At 35.9% G+C, this 25,367-nt stretch overlaps 4 protein-coding genes across 5 annotated transcripts; 2 read left to right on the top strand and 2 right to left on the bottom strand.

Annotated features, from left to right (window-relative positions):
• Positions 1-945: 945 nt before the first annotated feature.
• LOC130731016 (ADP-ribosylation factor-like) lies at positions 946-3,556 on the bottom strand. 2 transcript variants are annotated; one of them, XM_057583195.1, is made up of 7 exons: positions 3,414-3,556; positions 3,043-3,204; positions 2,757-2,827; positions 1,707-1,826; positions 1,482-1,600; positions 1,298-1,379; positions 946-1,196 (listed from the first exon to the last, which is right to left on the bottom strand). In XM_057583195.1, the coding sequence occupies exons 2-7, from the start codon at positions 3,188-3,190 to the stop codon at positions 1,191-1,193; spliced, it is 546 nt and encodes a 181-aa protein (XP_057439178.1). In that variant the 5' UTR covers positions 3,191-3,204; positions 3,414-3,556; the 3' UTR covers positions 946-1,190. The 2 variants fall into 2 exon arrangements, with proteins under 2 accessions (XP_057439178.1, XP_057439176.1); XM_057583193.1 differs by lacking the exon at positions 946-1,196 and having other exon boundaries at positions 1,271-1,379.
• Positions 3,557-4,606: 1,050 nt separating this feature from the next.
• On the bottom strand, positions 4,607-8,448 carry LOC130731015 (nitrogen regulatory protein P-II homolog). Its single transcript, XM_057583192.1, has 8 exons — positions 8,225-8,448; positions 8,088-8,133; positions 7,692-7,719; positions 7,258-7,345; positions 6,519-6,586; positions 5,852-5,921; positions 4,999-5,034; positions 4,607-4,909 (listed from the first exon to the last, which is right to left on the bottom strand). The coding sequence occupies exons 1-8, from the start codon at positions 8,409-8,411 to the stop codon at positions 4,845-4,847; spliced, it is 588 nt and encodes a 195-aa protein (XP_057439175.1). The 5' UTR covers positions 8,412-8,448; the 3' UTR covers positions 4,607-4,844.
• Positions 8,449-9,362: 914 nt separating this feature from the next.
• LOC130731014 (uncharacterized) lies at positions 9,363-10,296 on the top strand. Its single transcript, XM_057583191.1, has 3 exons — positions 9,363-9,559; positions 9,696-9,770; positions 9,959-10,296. Exons 1-3 carry the CDS (start codon positions 9,431-9,433, stop codon positions 10,130-10,132), a joined length of 378 nt encoding a protein of 125 aa, XP_057439174.1. The 5' UTR covers positions 9,363-9,430; the 3' UTR covers positions 10,133-10,296.
• Positions 10,297-20,661: 10,365 nt separating this feature from the next.
• Positions 20,662-25,086, top strand: LOC130731012 (boron transporter 1-like). The gene is made up of 12 exons (XM_057583190.1): positions 20,662-21,206; positions 21,444-21,526; positions 21,683-21,875; positions 21,981-22,119; positions 22,214-22,379; positions 22,559-22,725; positions 22,811-22,984; positions 23,079-23,174; positions 23,271-23,408; positions 23,495-23,820; positions 24,021-24,288; positions 24,525-25,086. Exons 1-12 carry the CDS (start codon positions 21,103-21,105, stop codon positions 24,840-24,842), a joined length of 2,172 nt encoding a protein of 723 aa, XP_057439173.1. The 5' UTR covers positions 20,662-21,102; the 3' UTR covers positions 24,843-25,086.
• The last annotated feature ends 281 nt before the right edge of the window (positions 25,087-25,367 follow it).

Genomic DNA, 25,367 nt, shown 5'->3' with positions numbered 1-25,367 from the left:
TGCAACATTAAGATAACAAATGAAAAAAATCAAAACTAAATAAAATAAATTTGACAAAATAAAACAAAATTATTTACAACTTTATGTTTCCTTATATCTAAAATTAATTTTGTTTACATATAGAATTAATTTTTTCTTTAAATCCTTAAATTATCTTTCAATAAATATAATAAAACTTGTTCTGGAATGATAGTTCAAGATGTAAGAGCTAGGGGACATATGAGTTGAGTGGGTGAGGTTCAGAGACCGATCTCATGGGGGTGCAATTAATCTTTCCTATGTACCAAAAAATACATAATAAAAACAACACATATTTTAAAAAAATTCACACGATAAACTAAAGGCTTAAATACTCTGTAGGTCCCTGAAATTGTACCCCGTATCAAAATAAGTCCCCGAAAAAAAATTTTCTGATTCCGGGTCCCTAGAAAAATTTGTTTGATCAAAATAAGTCCCTACGCCGGAGAAGACAGTGGTTGCCTCCTCATTGTTTCCACAAACCATGAAATAACATGTTTAAAACACTCTTAGACCTTCATATATCTGATCTGGGCGAAGAAATCGCAAGAAACAAAGCTAACACGAAGAAACCGAGAAGCTCCATAAATTCCGGCGAGAAGAAATCAACTTGCGACTGGCCTTTTCTCTTCAACTGTGACGACCCAGCCCACGAGACCACCACCACTGAGTTCCTGAGGACGAGACGAAGCCGGCCCAACACCCTGGTCGTAGCGCCGCCATGACCGCCGTCGTCAACCACCATCTTCTCCGGCGTAGGGACTTATTCTGATTAAAAAAACAATTCCAGGGATCCGGAATCGGAAAAAAAATTTTCAGGGACTTATTTTGATACGGGGTACAATTTCAGGGACCCCTAGAGTATTTAAGCCTAAACTAAATTGAAAATCCCCCGTGCATCGCACGGGTAAAAGTACTAGTCATGTATAAATGTAAAAAGCTTTCAATGATTTAATTAACCTCAAATCAATGGATAAAACAATACTTTTGGTTATAGATGAAAAAAATGGCAAATTATTTTGAAACTAGGTAGTAGTAGACTTCTGTTGTTTTCCGAAGACATTACATGCTAGAGCAGATAAAATCCTAAACAGGGTAACAACATCAAACATCCGAAATGATCATCGCTACAGCACAACTGAACTTCATGCAACCCAAAACCAAGAATCACACTATCCCTGCAATACAAGTGAAACAAAAATAGTTAAGCCTGCACCTCAAATCTGTCACCCTGTACTTTAAATTGTAAAGTACCTCAAAATAATTATCATTCACTGACCTTGTTTGCGATGTTGTTTGAGAGCCAGTCGAGTCCTTCATAAAGTCCCTCACCGGAGGTGGCACATGTGCTCTGAATATACCTGCATCCATAGAATATATAAAGATGACAATATAGGTGTGGGAGAAGCGAGATTGGAGATCGAAGAAAGGAGCAAACAGTTGAAAGCAAAATTTCATATTACCAGTGACGCTGGCGAAGTGAATGGAGACCAAGCTTGTCGGTTATTTCAGCAGCATTCATAGCATTTGGAAGATCTTGCTTGTTTGCGAAAACTAGAAGCACAGCATCTCTCAACTCATCCTAACAGGATTACAACCATACAAAACAATCAACAAATAAAGCTAGAAACAAGTTTCTACAGTGAGCCAGTTATTCATAATCATTCATTTAGGGTGTATGTTACTACCTCATTCAACATCCTGTGCAGCTCATCCCTAGCTTCAACAGCACGATCTCGGTCATTGCTATCAACCACAAAAATAAGCCCTTGTGTATTTTGGAAGTAATGTCTCCACAAAGGACGAATCTAGTAGGAAAAAAACACCAATGGTGACTATTGCATTGAGATTTCCAAATAATTCTGATAAAAGTTATGATGATTTAAGCCAATAATAGAAGCCAGTCCATCCTGGTAATAGGCTAAGCCTGGCAAGAGTAATCAACCCGAGCAACAGATTAACAACAGTACACGAAGCCAAGCATATCTCAGTTTAAAATTAGATTTTGATGTGCTTTTAGTGTGAAGAGGGCCAGTTTGGTACCCTTCCCAGTTTTTTAGATTTAAAAACAAATTGGGTAAACACTTCCAAGTCCTATTATTCAAAAGAAAATAAACAAATATACTTTGCGAAGTTGAAAACTCTAAAACTTCAAAACTAAAAGCAAAAACAGACAACATCTCCAAGATGTTTTGCAATTTTCGTTTTAGAAACTAAAAATCAAGAATTATTTCAAGATGAAAATTTCAGAATAATTCCTATCAAATAGGTTATTCTCTTCTTTGTTTTTAAAATCTAAAACAGTTTTGTAAAAATGTAATCAAATAGGCCCTAAATACTTTCACAGTTCTAACAATGACAAGTCACATTCTTGTTTACTGATCATACAATTACCGCAGTATATCAATTTTAAACACCATGGTTTATGGAAGCACAAATGGAATGTATAACTATTAACCAGCACTATTTGCAAAATCATGATTGCACAATCATTCACCTGCATCCCCATTCCCCAAGCAAAATATGCATTTTGAATCACATCTGTATTGCAATGCAGAGTACAAACTAGCATTTTTGGCAATTGTGAATTATATTTTTTTCCAAGAACAATGGAGATAATACACATTAGTAGCCCAATGAATGATCATGTATTTAAATCAATGGAAGCACGGTAAACTGTTAATAAACATTCCTCTCTGATATCAGTAGATAATGGCTACAAGGAAAATTAGAAATACCTTGTCTTGGCCTCCAACATCCCAGACAGTGAAGCTGATGTTCTTATATTCCACAGTTTCCACATTAAACCCTGCACCAAATCATACATATTAATAAAAGTTGCAATGTTAGCATGACAGTTTAGGGGTATTATTGTAATCTGGATCATTTGTATCCCTATATATGCTTTTAACTTTGGTGTGTTTCTCTCTACTCTAATCAAGTGGAATGGTTTTCCGCATTATGATTTCCATTTGATTTATCGGAAGAATGAAAATTGAAGAAAAATAGGGAAATGAAACATACCAATGGTGGGAATGGTGGTGACAATTTCTCCGAGCTTGAGCTTGTAGAGAATGGTGGTCTTACCAGCAGCATCGAGACCCACCATAAGTATACGCATCTCCTTCTTGGCAAACAACCGGCTGAACAGCTTGGTGAAAGAGAGACCCATTTTCTTCCGCTATTCTGAAAATTCAATCCAAATAACACAAACATCATGAAGTGAAGGAGAAACAAAATGCGAGAGAATGAAGATATTGAAATCATGATCTGATAACAGATCCAAAATGAAAAATTACAATTCAGATCGTGATGAATGAAGAAAAACACGGAAGAAGGGAAATTCAGATAGTGAGAAACAACGACGAGAAGGGATGAGAATGGAGAGGACTTGCCTTGGAGAAATGGAGATGAGATCTCTTTCTCTCTGCTCCTCCCGTTTGGTTTGATGCACAAAATCACCGTTGGAGAACCGTTTTCAATATTTATATCACAACTGTCAAAAATTATTTATATACAACGTTGGTTGGACATTTTTTTTTAGTTTTGTAAAAACTTTTTTCTCATTTTCTAATATTTTCATGTATCAAAATGGTTAAAACATTATATTTTGCAATTTGTTTACAAATTTATAAAATAAGAAATGAAAAGAATTAGTGATATTTTTCTCTTTCTTAATAAAAATAATTCAAAACCTTTTTAATATATAGAATTGGGAATATCAATCATGCTAATGTGTAGTTAGTTTGTGGTTTCGGCTATCTTTAAGATTCAATTTAACATGTTAACACGTAGATTAATGAAATATTTTCATACTCAATGAATCATCTCTTCTAATTCAATATAGTATCAGAGTCTATCGTAGATCCATTAGATCCGTTAAGTGTGAGAAGGTATGCCGAGAAGTCTCACATTAACTAGAGATATGATAAAGATAATTCTTACATATGAGAAGCCAATCCTCATCTCTTAAATTAGTTTTTATATTGAGTTAGACCTGCAAAATTCTAATATGAATCACCAGTAGATAGCATAGACTAGCCCAGACTTTCATGTGCTATTTATGCGGTCAGTCAGATTCTCCAATCTCCTTATGATAGTTATTGGAATGCAGCTATTCGAATTATGAGGTATGTCAAGAAATCTCCTAGTCAACCAGTCAAGGTTTATTGTACGAGAATAAAGGTCATTCATACTCACGTTTTCAGATGTTGATTGGGGTTAATCTCCTTCTGATAAATGTTTTACCTTAGGGTATATTGTTCTTGTGCTAAGACAAAATATCACATATGAGTTAAACAACTAATTCAAGAACTAAAATTTACAAATATGAGCTGATAATTGATATGATAATCAAACTGCTCTTCACATTGCCTCCAACCCAGTTTTTTATGAGATAATCAAACACATAATGGATTGTCATTTTATTAGAGAAAAAATGCTTTCTGGATGTATCATCACTAGCTACCTCAATAGTAATTAAAGATCAACTACGTGACATTCTCCCGTATTGAATTCATTTGTAACAAGCTGAGTGCTTATGTCCTTTGTGCTTATTTAAAAAATTTATCATACAAAACAGACTGAATTGGATTCACAATCAAATATTAACAAACTCACATTAACTTTCAGCAACTAAGCTGACTTGATTATTGTTTCACAGTTTTCTTCACTACATAACTACATTGTCCTTTCAACATTGCCATTGTAGATTTTCTAACAGCAAAGTGCAGAGTATATAAAGCATACAACATGGTAACCAATCCCACCAAGGAGAATGGGTAATGAGACCAGAGGACTGAATGCTGATCACTCCCTTCAACCAGTCATACAGTAGATAATATGTCAGTTCGCCCCCCAGTCATCCTCTCTGCCTGTTCCCCACGCTCACCTGAAAAGCTCATACTTGAAACATGAGTATATACGCTGAAGACACAATTTTTTTTTTCATTTCAATATCTTGGGGAAACAAATGCTTACCTGTGCGAACTCTTATAACATCTGACACTGGGATCACTGCACAATCGAAATTGTATTAGAAACATCATTCTAAAGTGAAGCCAATAGATTTGCTTGCTGAATCTAGAAATTGTAGTATTAATTCTTATCCCATCCTCAAATTTGTTCACTATGAGAACTGAGGCAACTCAGCACATGATACGTGAAATGAGCATTAAAATTCAAGTGCTTATATTTCAAACAACCTAATCATTCTTGAATCATAAGAAAAACCTTTTTTTCTAGGTGATCTAATAAATTCAAGATTCTGATGAGTTTAGCATACAAGAAAAGTACAACTAAAATCTGAGAATAGAATAACGTCAAAGTAAATTAAAAGGCCCATCCTTTGAGGAAACATGCAATTTCTGGATTGTTCACTCCTAAACTGTACTTCACATCAGGTTGTGTTTTCCAACTGAGAGAACTATATTCACAATCAGAATAACCAACAAAGAAAGATAAAAATTGTTAAACTCAAATTCCACAATTTCAGTTTTCTCAGACTGCACAGTTCATTTTAACTTTTTCTCACTGTTGAAAAATCATTTTTTCTTGCTTAGGTGAAAGAAGGAATTACAAATCATTATTGAAAACGAAATTTAGCTATTCAGCTCTACATTTCAACACAGATAGTCTGTTCTCTCAAGACACCAAGAAGGGTGAAAGCTGTAAGAGAGAATAAGCATAACTGACTAAAAGGATGCATTAATTCCTACACTAGAAGGGCACATAGCATAATGATCCAAACACATGCAAAATAGAGAAAGCTGCATATGAACCCCAATGTATAATTTACTGCTACATAAGGTATTTTTAGGATTTCAGGCCTTACAGAAAATTTTGCCATCACCAATCTCCCCAGTCCTTGCCTCCTCAATTATTTTGTCTATCACAGCCTCAACCTGCAGAAATGTTTGACATTATTTCAGACATGCTGCCGAAACTAACATTATGTTTGTCCTTAAAGTATGGTGAAGTTTTATTCAGTGAATGTCTCAAAAAAATTGATGTGACAACAAATTAAAAACAGCAGCAGAATTGCTTATTGTGTCCTATGCTATAAAAAATAAACAAAATAAAATTCCAAACACATGCATACAATGACAAGTCATGCAAGAGTTCAAAAGAGACAAAAAAGGCATATCCAGTGGTCATGGAATTATCATATCCATTAAATTTAAAACAAAGTTTGCACTTTTCTCCATCCAATAGGTTTGGTCATGAAACCTGAGAAGATCCAAATCAGTTAACCTATGAAAATTTGGAGCATCAAATCCATCAGTTATGGACATTATCATATTCATTACCATAATTTTAAGCATTTAAAAGTGCAGTGTTTAACAACAAAACAACAAGTTCTGTTGTCAAGGGCATGCTAACAGGAAGCGAGAACTCTTCCTTTCCCTACCTAACAAATTACAGTATTACATTAATAAGAAAAGTACACGATAAATTATAATGCTTGATGCCAGTAAAATTACTGCCAAATGTTTACACACCTGGTCATTTCTCACCACTATTTCCATTTTAACTTTGGCAACAAAATTGTCTTCAGAAAATTCAGAGCCTGTGAAGAACACACTATTAATATAAGACTGATGTAAGTGAGCATGTGACCTATATGTATAAACGTCTGTATACAATTCTATCCCAATGGACAAAATATATTTCTCGAATTACACATGATTAACAAAAGTAACAAACTTAAAAAACAACTGAAGTTGGTTGGCCACACTCCAGAGGCCTAAATTTGTGTTGTTTGGCTTATTCAAGACTAACTAGAACTATTCTGCAACAAAAGATAATAATAAAGCTTTGGTTTTGGCTCGTTGGGATAAAGATAGGGAAAAAACTAAAAAGAGACTTCCCAATTTGTGGATCAATCAGAGAAATGCAGTAATTAGCACACATTTTAAGGGATTAAGTTGAAAGTTAAGTATTTTTTAAGTAACAAATTCAACTACCCAGACTACAATAATGAATATGAAAAATGTCATGCAAATATGCAGGATGACCAAAAAAAAAAACACTCCAAATTCTAAATTGAGTTCATATCTTATGTTAACAAGTAAGGGTAATTTAACCTTGAACTTCAGTGCATTAAGATCACAATGCATTTCAGAATAAATAAGGGTAAGCATACCCCTACTTCTTCATTTTAAAGACAGACTGAGGAACCTTATTTCCAGGAGGGTGTATCTTCAGTTTTTAACTACTAGTAGTCAGTGATAGACTTACCTCCCTGCCTCTCTTTTGAACCACCCTGAGCACCAAAGCCTCTGACATCAGATACAGTGACACCACGGATTCCCATATTCAACAAAGCCTTTGAATTAAGAAAAAAAGTAGTATGAGCATATGCCAAGTGTCAATAAGCTTATTAAGTACAATAGCACAACGCCTACCCATGTCCAATCCTATATGTATTCAGTGAGCAATCAGTGCAGTATTTTCAATTTTTTCAGCACAACATTATTACTAGAAACAAGAAAAAACAAGCACTCTTGAACTCGCACCAATTACCAACTGCGGGAAATATACTGCTTAGCTCAACTTTAAGAAAGCATAGGTATAAAAAGCCAATGTACTTAAGCATCCAATACAGTGACTTTAACAAGTTTCACATTGCATTTACATATAAGGAAAGCGATGAAAAGGTAATAATGTCTTACCGAAGAAACAAGAGGGACTCGCCAGGGCCTGTTCGACAAGAAATTCAACATCATATTTAGAAGCATCTAACGTATAAGTAGGTAACTACAAAATGCCATTACATCCTATTATGCAGTAAAGCAGTACACACAGTCACACCAGCCAAGCATAATCCAGCATGCAAGCTCACCAAGTCTCTCGATATATAGCAGCTAATCCTACCTTTCCTATCAAATTGAATTCTCACCTAGTTTGCAGTCAAGCACTCAAGCTAGTTATGGTTGATTGAGGGAAAGTTAGTTGGAATCAGTTATGCATGTTCAAGCAGTCAGTTGAATATATTATGCATTTTCACAGTGATTTCTTAACTCAATGATACACAATTTGCATCATGCATAAACGGAAAGGGCTCAAACCTGAGAATTGCTTCCACTTTGTAAAACTTGGAATCTGGAACATATTCTGGGAGAGAGAGCAAGTTGCAAAACAAGAAGTTTAGTAACAAACACGATTTGAGTGTTGGTGAACAAAGATCGAAGGTAGAAATTCGCACCAGAAGCAGAACTCTGAGCTCTGATTCTGGGAACAATCATGGCATTTCCTCTGCGTCTTAGGGCCACATTGCGCTGCGAACGCTCTCCGTGATGCCAGAGGATCGCGCTGGAACCTGCAAAAGCCATTGGAGCTTCGTTGAGCTGAAAATTCACAACACCAAACATGTGCGTTCTCGCAATCGCCATTGCTTCTCTCTTCAGCACTCACTCTCTGTCTTTCTCACCGACCATATTAAATAAGCTGAATAAATTCTTTCCTTAAATATGTTTTAGTCCCTCTAAATATATTAAATGTTGGTTTTAGTCCTGCACATTTTTTTTTTGTTTTTATATGTTTTAGTGTTGTTGACTTTTGTTTATGTATCTCACACATGACCACTCTTCCTACTTGGAGTTTTTTAATCTAATTTGGCACGCAGGGACCCATGCATTCACACCCATGACTTCCATCGCCACCGTAGTTAGACTTATTGTCGTCATTTCAAATCACTCGCCACAAAATCTCTAAGGACAACAATGTCCAAACTTTTCCCTATTTGTATGGTGAAACTCACTGTGCCAAATCGGATGACAAAACTCTAAGTAGAAAGAGCGAGTAATCGTTGTGCGAATCAAATAAGTGAAACTTAATAATAACTAATAAAACAAAAAACAATATAACTTTCTAGGGATTAAAAACTACAAAATATTTTTCAGGGATGAAAACCAATATCTGTAATATGTGGAGTGCTAACAACACTCTTTTTCACACTTTCTTTCTAACATTCTCACTTTAATTGACTAAAATTCACGTAGTGTCCAAAATTCACTCATGCCCCCACTAAATTGGGAGTAAGCCCCATATAATTGGTGGACACTACATGAATTTTAACCAACAAAATAGAGTGTTAAAAGGGGAATGTTGACACCATTTCTCTTGGTATATATAGTCTAGGGACTATAAAAAATCTAAGCATAAATTCTTTGGTCACTACTTACGCAGGGCTTTTTTTTGTTTTTTGTTTTTTTTTTTGGACAAAGATAAAAGGTTTACATTGGGTTTTAAACACAGACCCAAATCTTCAATGGTATGAAACGGGCCGGGCTCATTGTGACGCAAGTTGCAAGTGATGAAACGGTTACTGATTTGACCAACAAAAGAAAACGGTTACTGGGGAAAAACGGTTACGAAATTGGGAAAAGAAAATTCAGAGAGAGCGAAGAAGATGAGTGGTATCTTCGTGTACAGAATCAGCACAGCGAAGGAGTGGGAAGAGTTGCAGGCGAATGGCTCCACATTCGGTGGTAACCTTGACAAATCCTCTGCGTTCATCCATCTCAGCAAGCTCGACCAGGTTAATTGATTAGGGTTTTGAATTTCTGTCAATTTCTGAATGCTATTAAGATGTAATCAGTAACTAATCAATTGATCAAGTGAATGAGAATTCTACTGATTTGAATATTTGATTTTCTTAATAATCTAATTTTCAGGTTCGGTCAACGCTGGAGAGATTTTACATGAACTGCAAGGAGGAACTCTACCTGCTTCAAATTGATGCTAAAAAGGTTTGCACATGACACATGAATTTTCACAGGAAGAGATAACTTTTTTTTTTCTTCTCTTAATTTCATATTAGTGTGAGTTGCATTGGTTGTTATTAGGATCTAATTGTTGTTTTCAATCAAACAAGAACAGTTTCTACTTATTATGAGGCCACTTTATTGTGTTTCTAATAGTACTGTTTTCTCCTCAGCTTGGCGATGGTTTGGTGTATGAAATGGTGGATGGTTCCAATAGCTTCCCTCATTTCTATGGGCCGTCTCGAAGCTTTAGTCCTCTTTCTCTAGATGTTGTCACTAAAGCAGAGAAGCTTTCGCTCTCAGATGGTCGATTCACTTGTTGTTTGCTTGATCAAGTGGTAAGCTGATCGATCTGCGCCATCATCTTCTTATTCTGTCATACTTCTTTGTAGTTTCATAGTCTTACTGTGGAGTGTGAATGTTTGTTGCCTGCTATATGCCTGACTATGCACAAACCTTGATAATCATTTCTGAGTGAACGTGATGGAGTGCTGAGATGTCACTGCTAGAATCCTACATGGGTTATACGCAAATTGTCATTTTTAAGTACACAACAGCGGTGGTACCTTGGGGCATGTTCCCAAAGTACTTGCATTATGTCCTCACTCCTCACAGTTACCGTGACATTGATATTGATTTCTAACCGTAGGTAGCCGAGAGAGTAGTAACACGATTCACACTCAGTCTGTAGAATACAAATGAGAATATCTCTTTCATTTCCTACGTTGCCTCTTGTCAAAGTAGTTGAGAGAAGTAGACAATTTTTCACTATTGATGCATTGAAGATGTGTGTTCAGCACTTTACAATTTTGCTTATATACACACTCTAAACAAATGGATCCTGTAACTAACTATGAAAAGAGAGGGAAAGTTAGGTAATCAGTTTTAGCTAACTGACTCCAATTTGTTAACTACTTCTTAAACAGAGAACTAGTAAATCTAATACATGCACCCCCTCAAGTATGGCCTAGATAACCATGTAATTTGACACATTTCTCCTTTGTATGGCCTAGAATTGCAGTGTCTGCATAATGGCCTATCTTTCTTGACAAACTGGTCTTGGATTGCTGTTTGTTCTGTGTGATCTTGGACTGGTGATCAGTATTCACGTTGTAATTTTCTGTCGATTGTGAAGAAGAACTAATCTGCCTCTTCTTTTCATCTTGGATTACAAGTGAGAATACATCATTGATAGAAGGTATAGGTCGCATAAGCAGAATTTGCCCTCTAACTTGGGAAATGAAATCAATAATTCCCATCAAGAAAGTGAGAACATACTCTGTTTGGAAATGAGCAATTAGAGGTTGAAAACCCCCACAATTACATTGATGAGCAGGTCTATACTCTCCTAATTCCTCCCATGGTGTCTTGACTTTAGTAAAGTACTGACTTACATTGAGGGTTCCTTGAGAACAATGCTTAAGATCTTTCTTCAACTGGAAGACCCTGGGTCAATTTCGCTGCTCAAAGTGAGTTTGAAGATCACTCCAGTAGTTTAATAAACAAACATGGACTAATGACACCAAAATAAAGCAAACATGGGCTTTTTATTTGTTACATAGGAAAATTAATATGTGATTTCTTGAATTTTTTAGTCCTATAATGCACAATTCCTTCCTGAAAACTAAAATAAATAACATGTGAGGTTAACTCTTTTCCTTTGAAACATTTAAATGAAAAATAGGAAAAATAATTAGGAGGCCACTCAGTTTCTTGAGTAATTTCTCTCTCCCCATACTTGTTTGATTATTTTGGGATCTCTTTTATGGAGTGTGTCTACTAAATTGTACTCCCTCCATTCCTTTTTATAAGAAGGCTTAATTGCACTTTTGGTCCCCCAACTATTGCCTTCCTGCGAAAATCGTCCTCAAACTTCAAAATTAGCAAAACACGTCCTCCAACTATACACCCGGTTGCAAAATTGGTTTTCCGTTAACTTCCGTCTAAAAACTAACAGAATATTCCGTTAAAAATGAATTAAAAAATAAAGAAAAATGAGAAAAAAATAGTATTTTAATTGAAATCCAGAAATACCAACCTAACATCTCACCTTCATCGTTCTCTTCCCTTTCTCAGCCCCACTCTCTTCTTCTTATTCTTCTTCTTCCCACTCAACCACCACACTACCACCACTCAACCACTGCACCACCACAACTTTCATGCCACCACACTCTGTTCTTCTTCATCCCTTCTCAACCCCACCGATCCCAACATTCAAATCAACTACGAAATCCAAATTTCTCCCAGCAAACGCTCCCAAAAGAGAATCAAACCCAAAATTCACAAAGATCCCTTCCCCCTTCCATCTCCAAACCAACATTCACAGCAAAACCAGGAACTAAAATGACCAAGACTTCAAACCAGGAACCTCAAACACCAAACCCTAAACCATAGCCACAGGCCCCAAATTCCAGCTCCATGTTCTACTGCCGTGAGAAGCGGCGTCAATTTGGGTTTTGTGGGGGATGGGCGATTTGGGTTGATGATTTCATCAAATAGAGGTGGGGGTGAGGGAAGGAGTGGGTCTTGATGATGGTTCACGGCTTGGCAGAGGCTTCAATGATGCTTCACGGTGTGGGTTTGGTTAATGATACAGGAAGTGGGTCTCTTGCACAGAAACAACGATGGAGAAAGGAAAAAGCTTGGGAAGGATGAAGAAAATAGAAGCGGTGGTTGAAAACAAGTGAGGAATGAGGAGGGGAGGAGGAGTGGTGGTTATAGATTGGGGGACTAAAAATGCAACTCACTAAATTATGCAGGAAGGGAGGTGGGTGAGGAAAGGTGAGGGAGCAAGAAGAGGATGTGGTGGAGAAGAGAGAAGGGGAAGAGGGATTTTTGAAGTGGGGGAACATGGATTTGTAGATTTTTTTTATAAAAAAAAAATTATGGGTTTTGTTTTATGAAGATGAAGATTCTGGGTTTTATAAGATTTAATGATGAAGAAGTTTGAAAAAGATGAAGAACCAATCAATACTTGGGTTTTTGAATTTTTTATTTTATTTTCCAGCAATCTGTTAAGTTTTGGACGGAAGTTGGACGGAAAACCAAAAGTGCAACGACATGTATAGTTGGAGGACATGTTTTGCTAATTTTGAAGTTTGGGGACGATTTTCGCGGGAAGGCAATAGTTGGGGGACCAAAAGTGCAATTAAGCCTTATAAGAAACACTTTGGCAATTTTTCTTGGTCCTTTTGATAAGAAACACTCTTATAAAATTAAGTCAAATAATCAATTTCAATGCAAAGAGACATATTCCCAATGCAAAAATTTGGAGGGAAATTGCAAGTACCCAATAGGCATGATCAACATTTATGGTAATTAACATGATTGTTCTTGTAAAAAGGAAAAAACATCATTGGAATTAAGCATAGTAGTTTATTTTATAAAAAATATAAGTTTCATTGGTTTGTGTGATTTGTCCAAGTTTTTCTTATAAAAAGGACCGGAGGGAGTAACATTTTTTATTCAAGGCTTGGAAACTTTTAAACTTTTTATTGCTTTAATTATTTTATTTTATCATTAAAATATATATATATATATATATATATTTTTGATGGAATCATTAAAATTATATATTTCAAAGGCTGCAAATAAGATCCGTAGTATAAAACGAAGATGCAACTACTCTAGAGAAAATATAACTTGTCGATTTGACGACTGCTAAAAAAATCGTTTTCTAAGTAATTAATTTACGTACCTGCATGGAACTTGAAAATTTTCAAAACTTCGATCTCCTTCCATTCATTCAACTAGAGCCACAAATAAATAATAGAGATCCAATTTTCATGAGACTTACGCTTCAAGGTTCTCCTCGTTATGTTCATGTGTACAATATATTATAATCTTATACACTAATTGTCCTCATATCATTTATTGCAAATACCTTTTCTTTACGAAGAAGCATTAAACCTTCACATGAGGTAAAGAAGTAGATGTACATCTTTGAGATAATGAAACGTTCCTATATAAAGTTGAATGCAGAAGTATGTCTTTTAGTTTTGATTGGAGATGTAGTTTTATATATAGGCTTTTGGGACCCAAAAACTAACAGTGATTTCCTTAATATATTAAACATTTGACCTTAAATTGATAATGTAACCTCACATATATGAAACCAAATAACACAATTAATTGGCTAGGGTCGTTGTATATTGGTCTACCTAGCAAATGGATAACACTGTGGGGGTATCGACATGAGTGATTGGATTGGATCAAGTGGAACACAGAGATAGAGATCATATGGACAATTATTGTTGAAAAATGATTTTTCCCCCTCCCCTAATTGCTTCTATACACCAAGGGGGTACGGTGAAAGGGAAATATAGGAACAAGATGTGATGTCAAAGATAAGAAAAGTTTGTAAAAATATAAGTATATAAATTGATTAATGTTATAGATAGGAAGAAGTTGTATTTAGTCAATGGCAAGTTCTGTTTTTATGAGCTCGTGCTCTTTGTAGGCCAGTGTTTTTGTACACTGGTTTCTCGTTGAAGTGCATCACTACGAACAATTGGCATGATAATTCATATCAAAACACTGGGAAGTGGGGGGGTCCTGGACTAATTGCTATAGGTGTGAGGTGTTACCTTTGTCCAAGGAAGGATTTTTTTTGGCTTCTTCCAAAATTGGTCTGAAAAATTGTTAGCTAGTCTCATCACTGATCATCAAATAATTGGAAAGGCAAAAAAAAAATACACATTCGGAAAAAAAAGAATATCCGTTTTTGTACACAAGTCTCGCTTGGTATATCCATCCGGAGATAGATTCTTCGCTTCTACGGATCAGTTAGTGTTAAAATCTCACATTAACTATGATAAATCGTTGACTAGCGAAGCGATTTTGTTGACTAAGTTAGCATGATATGTGTAAGCAATGAACATAATATATGAATGATACATCTTAGTCATGAAGTTCATACATGAATCTTACACCACATTTTTTAGAAGTATTTTTCCTTTCTTTTTTTGCATCCCATATTCCACTTCTCTTTTTAGCCTTTGTTGTTTTACAAAGTTCTAAAAAAGTATTTGTATAAATACATTTACTCCTCACTCTGTTTCTGCTAGTCTGCTTTTAGCTTTTGAGATAAAAGTCATTGGACGACTAAATTCATGCTCTGAAATATTAAAGCTCATGACAGAAATTGGACAAGGCTGAGCACTAGTTTTTGTCTTGCACGACGAATCAATCACCCTCCAAATATAAGCCAAGCATAAAACAATATGGTAACCATGGGCGTATGTAGGTAGGGGCTGGTGGGGCCATCACCCCCCCCAAGAATTTTGAAATGTTCACCGATTATAGGTATTTTTACATAGAAGATGTTATAACATTTTGTGATGCTCATCAAGTTGAAGTTCCTAACATGAGAGCCCCTTATTTTATGGGTAATGGTCGTCATAAGAAACAAGATGAAGATATAGAACATCATTATAAATATCTATATTTTATTCTGCAATTGATTTGCATCTATATGAATAGAAGATTTAATGTAGAGGCAGCGTAACTTCTCATACTTAGTTCGGCTTTAGATCATAAGGAAAATTTTAAATCATTTGGTAATGAGAAAATCTGTAAGCTTGTAGAGAAGTTTTATGCAGATGATTTTTTCGAGCTAGAACAGAGAAATTTGATATTTCCGGAGTTTATCCGTTTATCTGTGTTTTACCAGAAGTTAGTTGAAACTGGAAAAACAATAATATTTTCACTTGTTGATAGATTGCTACGTCTTATTTTGACATTTCTTGTTTCAACAGCATCTACAGAGCAATCTTTTTATGCAAGGAAAGTTGTTAAGACTTCGGCTTAATTTGCAATAAAATTGAAGATGATCTTCTAAAAAATTTATTAGTTGTATATATCGAGAGAGAAATTGCTGAAATTTTTTATGATGATACAATAATAGGTAAATTCAGTACTATGAAAGAACGAAGAGTTGTATTTAAATAATCTTTTATAATTTAAAATTTATATAATATTCAATGAAGATTTTTTTAGTCTTATATTTCGCCCCCCAACAAGAAAATCCTGTATACGCCCCTGATGATAAGCACCCATCGGGCTGTGATATAGGGGTTTTAGAACGTCTGAAATGTCCAACGGTAACAACAATAACAATAATAAAAGTCTTATATCACTAAGTGAGATCAACTATATGGATCATTTTATGCTATTAAGAATTCTAATATGTGTATTGCCACAAAAACCTATAGCGAGAGCTAATTACCGGAATGCATTTTTCAAACTATATTCCGGGAACTAAAATCCGGTCCCGATATTTCCATATTGTATTTTTTCTGCTAAAACCCGTAAATGTCGAAACTGTGTCTGTGCGGGTGGCTCACAAATCAGTTTCATATTAAGTTGATTTCTAACATTTTTATTAATTTGATTTTTCTGGGCGCATGCATGCTTTCAACTGTTGAGTCACCAATAGCTTCTAAATTAAGATACACATTGCACTATTGCTATGACTATTTGAGGGGCCTCCAAATAAAGAAGAAATTTCAAGCAACATGCTTTCCAGCCTGGTTCAGCAAGAACTTGGTAAGGTCGACCAAGCCCATAGAGTAGGAGACGGTACTCGTTTTACTTGAGTTGCCATTCGTGTGGGTATTGTATCCACCAAACCGAGCCTTCATCATTTTTGCCATTTTGCACTAATGCCAGATTAATTGGAACATCCATTATTGGGTATTGGTGTTTTTTCAATGTAAGAAAACATATAGTGCTTGAAAATGAGTTATGTAAGTGTGTTTGTGTATTGTCCATGCTTCAAATTCAATTCACAATCGAAAGATACGGTGATCCGCTTCAGATCAAATGACATACCCCGGATGAAGGTTGATTCAAGTGTGATGTGGATGGGTCAATGGTCAACACAGGGAGGAACGTGGCTTGCAGTGGGGTGTATCGAAATAGCAGGGTGCAGTGGCAATTAGGCTTTACCAGAAATCTAGGTAGCGTACCCATTCTCATGGCAGGGCTCTGGGCAATCCTCACTGCGCTTGAGATAGCGTGGGAAAGAAAAATTAACCCTCTTTGGGTTGAGAGTGACTCGTTGCTGGCAGTTTTGGCTATACTAAAGCTTTGCCCTCCTCAACACTCTTGTGCTGCTTTGGAGAACGCGATCCAAGAGCTTCTAAGCAAGGACTGGCAAGTGAAGATCTCCCACACGTGGAGGGAGGGAAACCGGGTCGCGTACTCGTTGGCGCACTTGGCCCAGTTGGGCCACCCAACTTCTGAATGTATTAATCATCTATTTTACGATATGTGTGGAACTGTGATTCCTAGAAGTTTTGTAGGTTTTTTCCACCCGCCTTGTGTTTACACCAAATTTTAGTAAAACAAATAGATAATCCAACCAATTTGTTTACACCAAATTTTAGTAAAACAAATAGAGAATCCAAAGATCAATCTAGGGACTGGATTCGAGTCCTCTTAGGTTTTTTGGTGAAAATTATTTTGAATATCAATTAACAAAAACTAAGAAAATTTAATAAGAAATGTGAATAAAACAAATAAATTCGGCTGAAATAAATAAACAAGTATTGAAACTTTCTCTATAACAATTGAATCTAAAAATACAAGAGTTGCAAGAAATTCCTACATTTTTCCTCTAAGTTTGCTTGTAGTCATTGCGTTCGACTGTAAGCTTTTTGAGTACATTCGAGTAAGTATTCGTGAACCCCCTATTCTACGTAATAATCTTCTATTTATAGACCTATAATGTAACTGCTTTGTAACGGTCTACTAACAAGATCATTACAAGTGTCCTCTGAAGCACCCTTTCATCTTACACGTGTCTTCTCGTCCTGCACGTGTCCTTCCTACGTCATATCGTCAATAACCAGCTCTTAACACCAACTTTTATTGCATCTCGAAGTCCAAACCGCATGTCGAAAATACAATTGTCGATGTCGTCTGACACTTAATTTACATGTCTAAGCCTTCAAGCTTTCGACTTCTATTATTCACAGTCGAACTCTTTATAAGTCGAAATTATTTAAACTTGTAGTTAACACCTTGTAACCAAAAAAAAGATACACGTATAAATTAATCACCATATATTCACAATCGAATATACACCTACCACTTTGTCAATGGTTGTGAACTTCATATTAAACACTTCTATTGCCTTTATTAGCAGGTCTATTGTCCCTTTTTTGCCTTTCAAATATTTAATTATGAGTAATAATAAAGTTTTGTGCTCGACAAAATCATTTCAAGGCTAGCACCAGTTTATAATGGAAAAAAAACTGCTTTCTCCTACAAGTTTTGTGATCATACGAACCTTCCCCAATTAAGTTATTTAGTTAGGTGAGAGACTCATGAGAGCAATAATGCCATGCGATTTATTTTCTATAATCATCGACATGAGATTCAAAGTGTATTGAAATGCTAGTTTGATTTCATAAATATATGTCCTTGCACATAATAAACAATAATACAAGGTTTGTTATGTAATGCTTTACTAGAGGTACATTTATTGCTTCTTTATATGTATAATATTAGTTCGACTTGTATCATTGATTACAAAACTATCAGATTCTGAACCATAATGCGCAACACTCTAAATCAACAAAATAAATATAACTTTTGCTAGTGAGGTTACTAGACAGCGCGAGAAAGTGATATAAATACACATCTTTTCGTGACAAAAGCTAATAAAGAGATTTTAGAGCATCTCGCGGTTGTTTGTTTGGCTTATTTTTATTAAGCAATCTCTGCTTAACAAGATTGGTGGTGGAAAATTAGTTAGCAAGAAAAGCAACCGAAGATAATTATATAACACTTTTCTTGAGAGTTCTTTTGCATGAGATGCAAAACTGTATAAGAACCAACACATTTTATTTAACACATTTTTTTCCAACAATTTTCAGTTTTCACTACAACAATGCTATGTGACACGACACCAAAACAGCACGACTGACACCACCGGTGTTATAATGGGGCCATTTATCAATTATAAATTACTATTAATACTTATGGAACTAATGTAGATCCTTACACTTGGAGATACTCTTAGAACTCCAAGAATATTCTGCAAAATTGAAATGTTAATGGCCAATGTTTTTTTCTCTCCTTTTGCAGAGAATGTGGGTGATATTTTCCCCTTAAAATACAATGTTATATGTAAAAGAAAATATTCATTGACATCCACATAATGTAGATATACAGAGCGACAAAATAATATAAGAAACAGAAGGCATAGATATAGTGAAGTGATTGATAATAAATAAAAATAAAAAATAAAAATAATATGTTTATGATGGGCTTACCAAAAAGAAAAAATAATTTTGCAATGTGTTTAACTGTTTGAGTGTCTGAGTATCAATTACTTATTTTAATAACTGAAAAGTCCTCATCAACCATGATAAGTTTAAACTTTTATTTAAAGGCCTAATATTCACTTTATATTATCCCCAAAATCTCTACTAATGAGGTCATGGTGCCTAGTGTAACGAATTCTTCAACGCGACGCAAGCAGTTGCATGTTCATGTATCTAAATGGATGGGAGGTGGAGGATATAAAATTAGTTGCAACATCATGGTCAACGAAATACGTTTCTAATACACACTCAATGATATTGTTTTTTAAATCAAATGAACTTACTATTGATTACTTGTTTTACCGCCACATCTACCTGACAGGATTTTGCTTTTACAATTTATTTTAAACTCAACATGTTAAATTCGAACTTCTACGTTACTATATTGAAACATGTGAAATCATGTATCAACACCAAGAAAACACTTAAACCATACATGTTAAGTAATTTTGTCTAAAGGATCCAATTTACGCATGTTCTATTGAACCCTCTGCATTATTGATTGAACGATCCCACATGTTGTTCTATTGAACCCTATGTGTTTAACTGTTTGAGTGTCTGAGTATCAATTACTTATTTTAATAACTGAAAAGTCCTCATCAACCATGATAAGTTTAAACTTTTATTTAAAGGCCTAATATTCACTTTATATTATCCCCAAAATCTCTACTAATGAGGTCATGGTGCCTAGTGTAACGAATTCTTCAACGCGACGCAAGCAGTTGCATGTTCATGTATCTAAATGGATGGGAGGTGGAGGATATAAAATTAGTTGCAACATCATGGTCAACGAAATACGTTTCTAATACATACTCAATGATATTGTTTTTTAAATCAAATGAACTTACTATTGATTACTTGTTTTACCGCCACATCTACGTGACAGGATTTTGCTTCTACAATTTATTTTAAACTCAACGTGTTAAATTCAAACTTCTACGTTACTATATTGAAACATGTGAAATCATGTATCAACACCAAGAAAACACTTAAACCATACATGTTAAGTAATTTTGTCTAAAGGATCCAATTTACGCATGTTCTATTGAACCCTCTGCATTATTGATTGAACGATCCCACATGTTGTTCAGTGGGTCCGGATTATTGTTGATGCTGACTTTTTGGTATAAAAGAATGAAAGGGTTATTGATGATGAAGCTGGAAAGAATGGACTGATTTGTATAATGTATTTCCATTCCATTTTACTAACCAGTGAGGCGGTGACATAATACAAACATACAATACAAGTTTTTTTTTAGAAAGGGTATCTTGCGCACACGATAATAATGAATAATCTCTTCCCTATAAATGCTTGTACTAAGCATTAAATAGCTGACTACAAAATATTTTCATTCTCATGGACGAAGATCGAACTCCTGAGTTAGGTCCAACAGTCAGCACTCATGGTTAAATGATAAAGTGAGCAACTACAACGCTACACCTAAAAATATACAATTCAATTATACTTGCATGGTCCTCCTCACCAAATCTACCTTCATTCATTTCCTAGTTGCTTGGTTTTTTTTAAAAAGCTTATAAATACCCTCCCCACACATTCTTGTTATTAGGAAGCACTCCAGAAGGATACAACAAGTGCTATTTTGGTGGTGCTGACCAACAAGAGCATCTATCACAACTGCTGCTAATTGCTTTTGGCACCGCTGGCTTCTTGGCACATTCACAAGCATTGAAACTTGAAACTCTCATTCTCCCACATGTCTCTTGAAGCCTCCAGGCTCCAATTCATCCTCACATTCTTCAATCTTCCTTCCCTTTTCTCAGTTTGCTTGTGATTTGAGCCTTGTTGATTCATCTGACACCCAGAGTAAAACAGAAAACAAGAAAATCATGTAAACTATACTTGTTTTCTCACCAGCAGAATTTGTTGTCCCCGTTCCAATGGCAGCCAAGTAGCTCTACAGAAGGAGTGAAGTGGCTGAAAATCTGATATTGATTCCCTTAACCTTCTTGGGTGGGTAAAAGATATGGAAGAAACATTTGTACCCCTTGAAGGGATCAAGAATGACCTCAGAGGGAGGTTAATGTGCTACAAGCAGGATTGGATTGGTGGAATCAAAGCAGGCCTAAGGTATATGCTTCAAAACTGTTTGTCCATTAGGGGCCTAATTAAGAACCCGTTTCGATACAAATGAAAAACACTTATTGGAGCTTATCTAGTGCTTTTTCTTGTAGATAAGCCTCAATAAGTGTTCTTTCGTCCGTATCCAATCAGGTTCTATGTCATGTTAGGTTTTAGTTTCTACGCATCAACCAATGGCATTTGAAAATTTGCTTATAACTGTGTACACATTTTTGCTTTTTACAGGATTTTGGCCCCCACCACATACATATTTTTTGCTTCTGCAATACCTGTCATTTCTTTTGGTGAACAACTAGAAAGAGATACTGGTACTGAATATTCTAACTTCAGCACATTCTTATCTTAAAAGATAGTTTGTATTTGGATTTTCTTTAGGTGAACGTAACGAAAATTCAAACACAGACACTGAAGATACTTTTTTTTTTCGGAATTTATATATCTTGGCTGTTGTTTTGCACTTGCAGATGGTGTTCTAACAGCTGTTCAAACTTTGGCATCCACTTCAGTATGTGGCATCATACACTCAATCATTGGTGGTCAACCTTTACTTATTTTAGGTGTGGCAGAGCCTACAGTGATCATGTACACATTCATGTTCAATTTTGCTAAAGAGAGACCAGAGTTGGGCCGGGAAAAATTTCTGGCATGGACAGGATGGTGAATAAGTTTTTCTTTTGATTTTACTCTCCATATTGAAACCCTGATGCAAATGTTTCTTAGTATAACTTTGTCCTAATTTTCTTTTATAATTTGTTTTTGTAGGGTATGTGTGTGGACTGCACTGTTGCTATTCTTACTGGCCATCTTAGGAGCTTGCTCCATAATCAACAGGTTTACGCGAATTGCAGGAGAGTTGTTTGGCATGCTTATTGCAATGCTCTTCATGCAGCAAGCTATCAAAGTAAGAACAGTTATAAAAAGCTTAGCTTTGACATGATATAGTGACACACTATGACCAAATTTAAGTAACATGCTATACTGACATCGTTGTCCAGGGACTAGTGGATGAGTTTCGCATACCGGAAAGAGAAGATCCAAAATCAATTGAGTTTATACCTTCATGGAGATTTTCTAATGGAATGTTTGCTTTAGTCCTTTCTTTTGGCCTTCTCTTCACTGCATTAAGAAGTAGAAAGGCAAGGTCATGGCGTTATGGTAGTGGTAAGTGTTACACATATGTTAATGTGTTCGCATTTTATCTAACATTGACTAGAGATATGGCCAAACGAGTTTATATATAGGATAGAGAAGTCCTCAGCCTGAGCTAGTTTTCTGAGTAGAGTTAGGTGTAATCCGAATTCTAAGATCCTACGAAAATAACTTGAGTTTTATCATTACAGGTTGGCTTCGCAGCCTAATAGCTGACTATGGTGTGCCTCTTATGGTCCTAGTTTGGACTGGTGTGTCCTACATGCCATCTAAAAGTGTTCCAAATGGTATCCCAAGGCGCCTCTTCAGCCCAAATCCTTGGTCACCGGGTGCATATGAGAATTGGACTGTTATTAAGGCATGTAAATTACAAGTTCTCTAATTGCACATGGTTTGCTAGTAAAAAGAAGAAAATAATCATTGTTCTTACTTGTTCTGAACAGGATATGATCCATGTTCCTGTTGTCTACATAATTGGAGCATTTATTCCAGCAACCATGATTGCAGTGCTCTATTACTTTGACCACAGTGTGGCATCCCAGCTTGCCCAGCAGAAAGAGTTCAATTTGAGAAAGCCATCTTCTTACCACTATGACTTGCTCCTTTTGGGATTTTTGGTATGCAAAGTTCTTCATGTTTCTTCATTGAACTTGAATGTGTTTCGTACTCAATACTTTTTCTAATGATCATTTTCATCTCTCTTAATGGAAGACCTTAATGTGTGGCCTTATTGGAATTCCTCCTTCAAATGGAGTCATACCACAGTCCCCAATGCACACCAAGAGTCTAGCAACTCTAAAACATCAGGTAAATCAAGCTACTTGGTCTTCTAGTCATTTTCTCCCTAATTAACTTGCTATTAATATGAACATGTCTCACTAAAAATGAGCAATGGTGTCACAGTTGCTTCGGAACAGACTAGTGGTAACAGCGCGAAAAAGTATTGGAAAGAATGCTAGTTTAGGACAGTTATATGGGAATATGCAAGAAGCCTATCATCAAATGCAGACACCTCTTATTTACCAGGACCCCTCTGCAAGAGTAAGTCTACACTAAATCTTCTTTTAGCATGTTTTGATAAGCTTATTTCTCCCCAGAATCAATTCTGACACTCATAAGCTACTCAGGCACAGGGACTAAAAGAACTGAAAGAAACAACCATTCAAGCTGCTACCAGCATGGGAAACATGGACGCCCCGATAGACGAGACTATGTTTGATGTTGAGAAAGAAATCGACGACCTGCTACCGGTTGAGGTGAAGGAGCAGCGTGTGAGTAACTTGCTTCAATCAGTGATGGTTGGAGGGTGTGTTGCAGCCATGCCAATCCTCAAGAGGATTCCTACTTCAGTACTTTGGGGCTACTTTGCATTCATGGCCATTGAAAGTTTGCCAGGAAATCAGTTTTGGGAAAGGATCCTGTTACTCTTCACTGCACCAAGCAGAAGATACAAGTAAATAAACATTCTTTCACTTTTAATTCATAGTATGTTTGGATAAACTGAATTTTCCTCATAGTCACTTCTGGCGCAAGCTACTCATACAAGCTTCTTCTCATAAATGATTCTGGCTTCGTAATCAATTGTAGAAGAATTTCCAAACATGCTATCAATCATCTTCTTCACGCCAATATTAATGAACATGTCTATTGCAGGGTGCTTGAGGATTATCATGCTACTTTTGTGGAAACAGTCCCTTTCAAGACAATAGCAGCATTCACCATTTTCCAAACCGTTTATCTTCTAGGATGTTTTGGACTAACTTGGGTTCCTATCGCGGGGGTCATGTTCCCTTTGTTGATCATGCTCTTAGTTCCAGTAAGACAGTACTTCCTCCCCAAGTTTTTCAAAGGGGCACACCTTCAGGACTTGGATGCAGCAGAGTATGAAGAGCAAACTGCTTTACCATTTAACATTGCCGCGGTAAGATTTCTCATCTAACTAGCTTATAGCGTGTTTGGATTTGGGGTAACACACAATTCAAAGCACGGAAAACCCAGAAGCTACTTTTTGTAGTTTCTTATCAGAAGAGATTATGACTTATCAGACTCTGAACCGGCAAACCAAACATGCTATAAGCCTAACGTTATGATTCACGTTTGAGTCAATTTTTATGTACACTAATGGTTATACTTCTATGGTGTCTTATGTCATAACAGCAATCAGAATTTGGAGGTGGTGCTTCTCATATTGGAGAAAGTGAGATCCTAGATGAAGTTATCACTAGAAGCCGCGGTGAGTTTAGGCACACAAGCAGCCCAAGGATCACAAGCTCCACTCCAACACCAGGAAATGAAACTAAAAGCCATTTGAGCCCGAATCTCTCTTTTAATTCACGCATGGGTGAGTTCACAACTGAGCAAAGTCCTCGTTCTGGTGCAAGAGGTCCTAGTCCAAAGGCCAGAGAAGTGAGATTATCAAGTCTTGGAAGAAGTCCTCTTGATCCTGATTCAAAACAGAAGCAGGACAAAAAATAATTAATCAAACTTGAGAAAGATTATAGTGTTGTGCATTAGAATGATTAGGAGGCTTATTTATTTGTTAATTTTCCATTTTAGTTTGTTTCTACAATAATTTTGCTTGGCAAGGTTGTAAAAAAAGTGTGGCGCCTCCTATATATGTCAATTGTATAAGTGAATGTTTGTTATATTTTTGTGCAAATGTATATCATCATCACAGGTTTGTTTTAATAAATTGTGACTCTAGTTTGAGTCTTTATTAGTTTGATGAGTACTACTACTTGGGCAAACGTTTTCATCATCACGTTTAGAAAGACCTAGATACTCTTTGATGAATTTATTGAAGGAATCTAATGAAATTAGAGGTTGGCCAGGGGTTGACCTTTGAGGTCCGCACAAATTCTAGAGGAAACAATAATTGTTCATACGATTTAAGTGTTGGGCGAATTCTGCTCATGATCAAAAAAGTAGGTAAGTCAGCCAGCAATGTTCTAGAATTCCGTAGTAAAATGAACATGTCTTATTCCTTGGTAAAATGAACAT

Source organism: Lotus japonicus, chromosome 1, assembly GCF_012489685.1.
Source record: "Lotus japonicus ecotype B-129 chromosome 1, LjGifu_v1.2".
Taxonomy (NCBI): Eukaryota; Viridiplantae; Streptophyta; class Magnoliopsida; order Fabales; family Fabaceae; genus Lotus; species Lotus japonicus.
Note: the sequence above shows the minus strand (reverse complement) of the source record. Positions and strands in the feature narration are given on the sequence as shown.

Excerpts from the sequence above, each read along its gene's own strand:
- LOC130731015 (XM_057583192.1), bottom strand. The coding sequence starts at position 8,411 with ATGGCGATTGCGAGAACGCACATGTTTGGTGTTGTGAATTTTCAGCTC. Across the intron at positions 8,134-8,224 it reads AGCTCAGAGTTCTGCTTCTG|AATATGTTCCAGATTCCAAG; the intron begins GTGCGAATTTCT and ends TCTCTCTCCCAG. Across the intron at positions 7,346-7,691 it reads GAGTCCCTCTTGTTTCTTCG|GCTTTGTTGAATATGGGAAT; the intron begins GTAAGACATTAT and ends CTTAATTCAAAG.
- LOC130731012 (XM_057583190.1), top strand. The coding sequence starts at position 21,103 with ATGGAAGAAACATTTGTACCCCTTGAAGGGATCAAGAATGACCTCAGA. Across the intron at positions 22,120-22,213 it reads TCATGCAGCAAGCTATCAAA|GGACTAGTGGATGAGTTTCG; the intron begins GTAAGAACAGTT and ends ATCGTTGTCCAG. Across the intron at positions 24,289-24,524 it reads TACCATTTAACATTGCCGCG|CAATCAGAATTTGGAGGTGG; the intron begins GTAAGATTTCTC and ends ATGTCATAACAG.
- LOC130731016 (XM_057583193.1), bottom strand. The coding sequence starts at position 3,190 with ATGGGTCTCTCTTTCACCAAGCTGTTCAGCCGGTTGTTTGCCAAGAAG. Across the intron at positions 2,828-3,042 it reads CACCACCATTCCCACCATTG|GGTTTAATGTGGAAACTGTG; the intron begins GTATGTTTCATT and ends GATTTGGTGCAG. Across the intron at positions 1,601-1,706 it reads TGCACAGGATGTTGAATGAG|GATGAGTTGAGAGATGCTGT; the intron begins GTAGTAACATAC and ends TAATCCTGTTAG.
- LOC130731014 (XM_057583191.1), top strand. The coding sequence starts at position 9,431 with ATGAGTGGTATCTTCGTGTACAGAATCAGCACAGCGAAGGAGTGGGAA. Across the intron at positions 9,560-9,695 it reads ATCTCAGCAAGCTCGACCAG|GTTCGGTCAACGCTGGAGAG; the intron begins GTTAATTGATTA and ends TCTAATTTTCAG. Across the intron at positions 9,771-9,958 it reads TTCAAATTGATGCTAAAAAG|CTTGGCGATGGTTTGGTGTA; the intron begins GTTTGCACATGA and ends TTTTCTCCTCAG.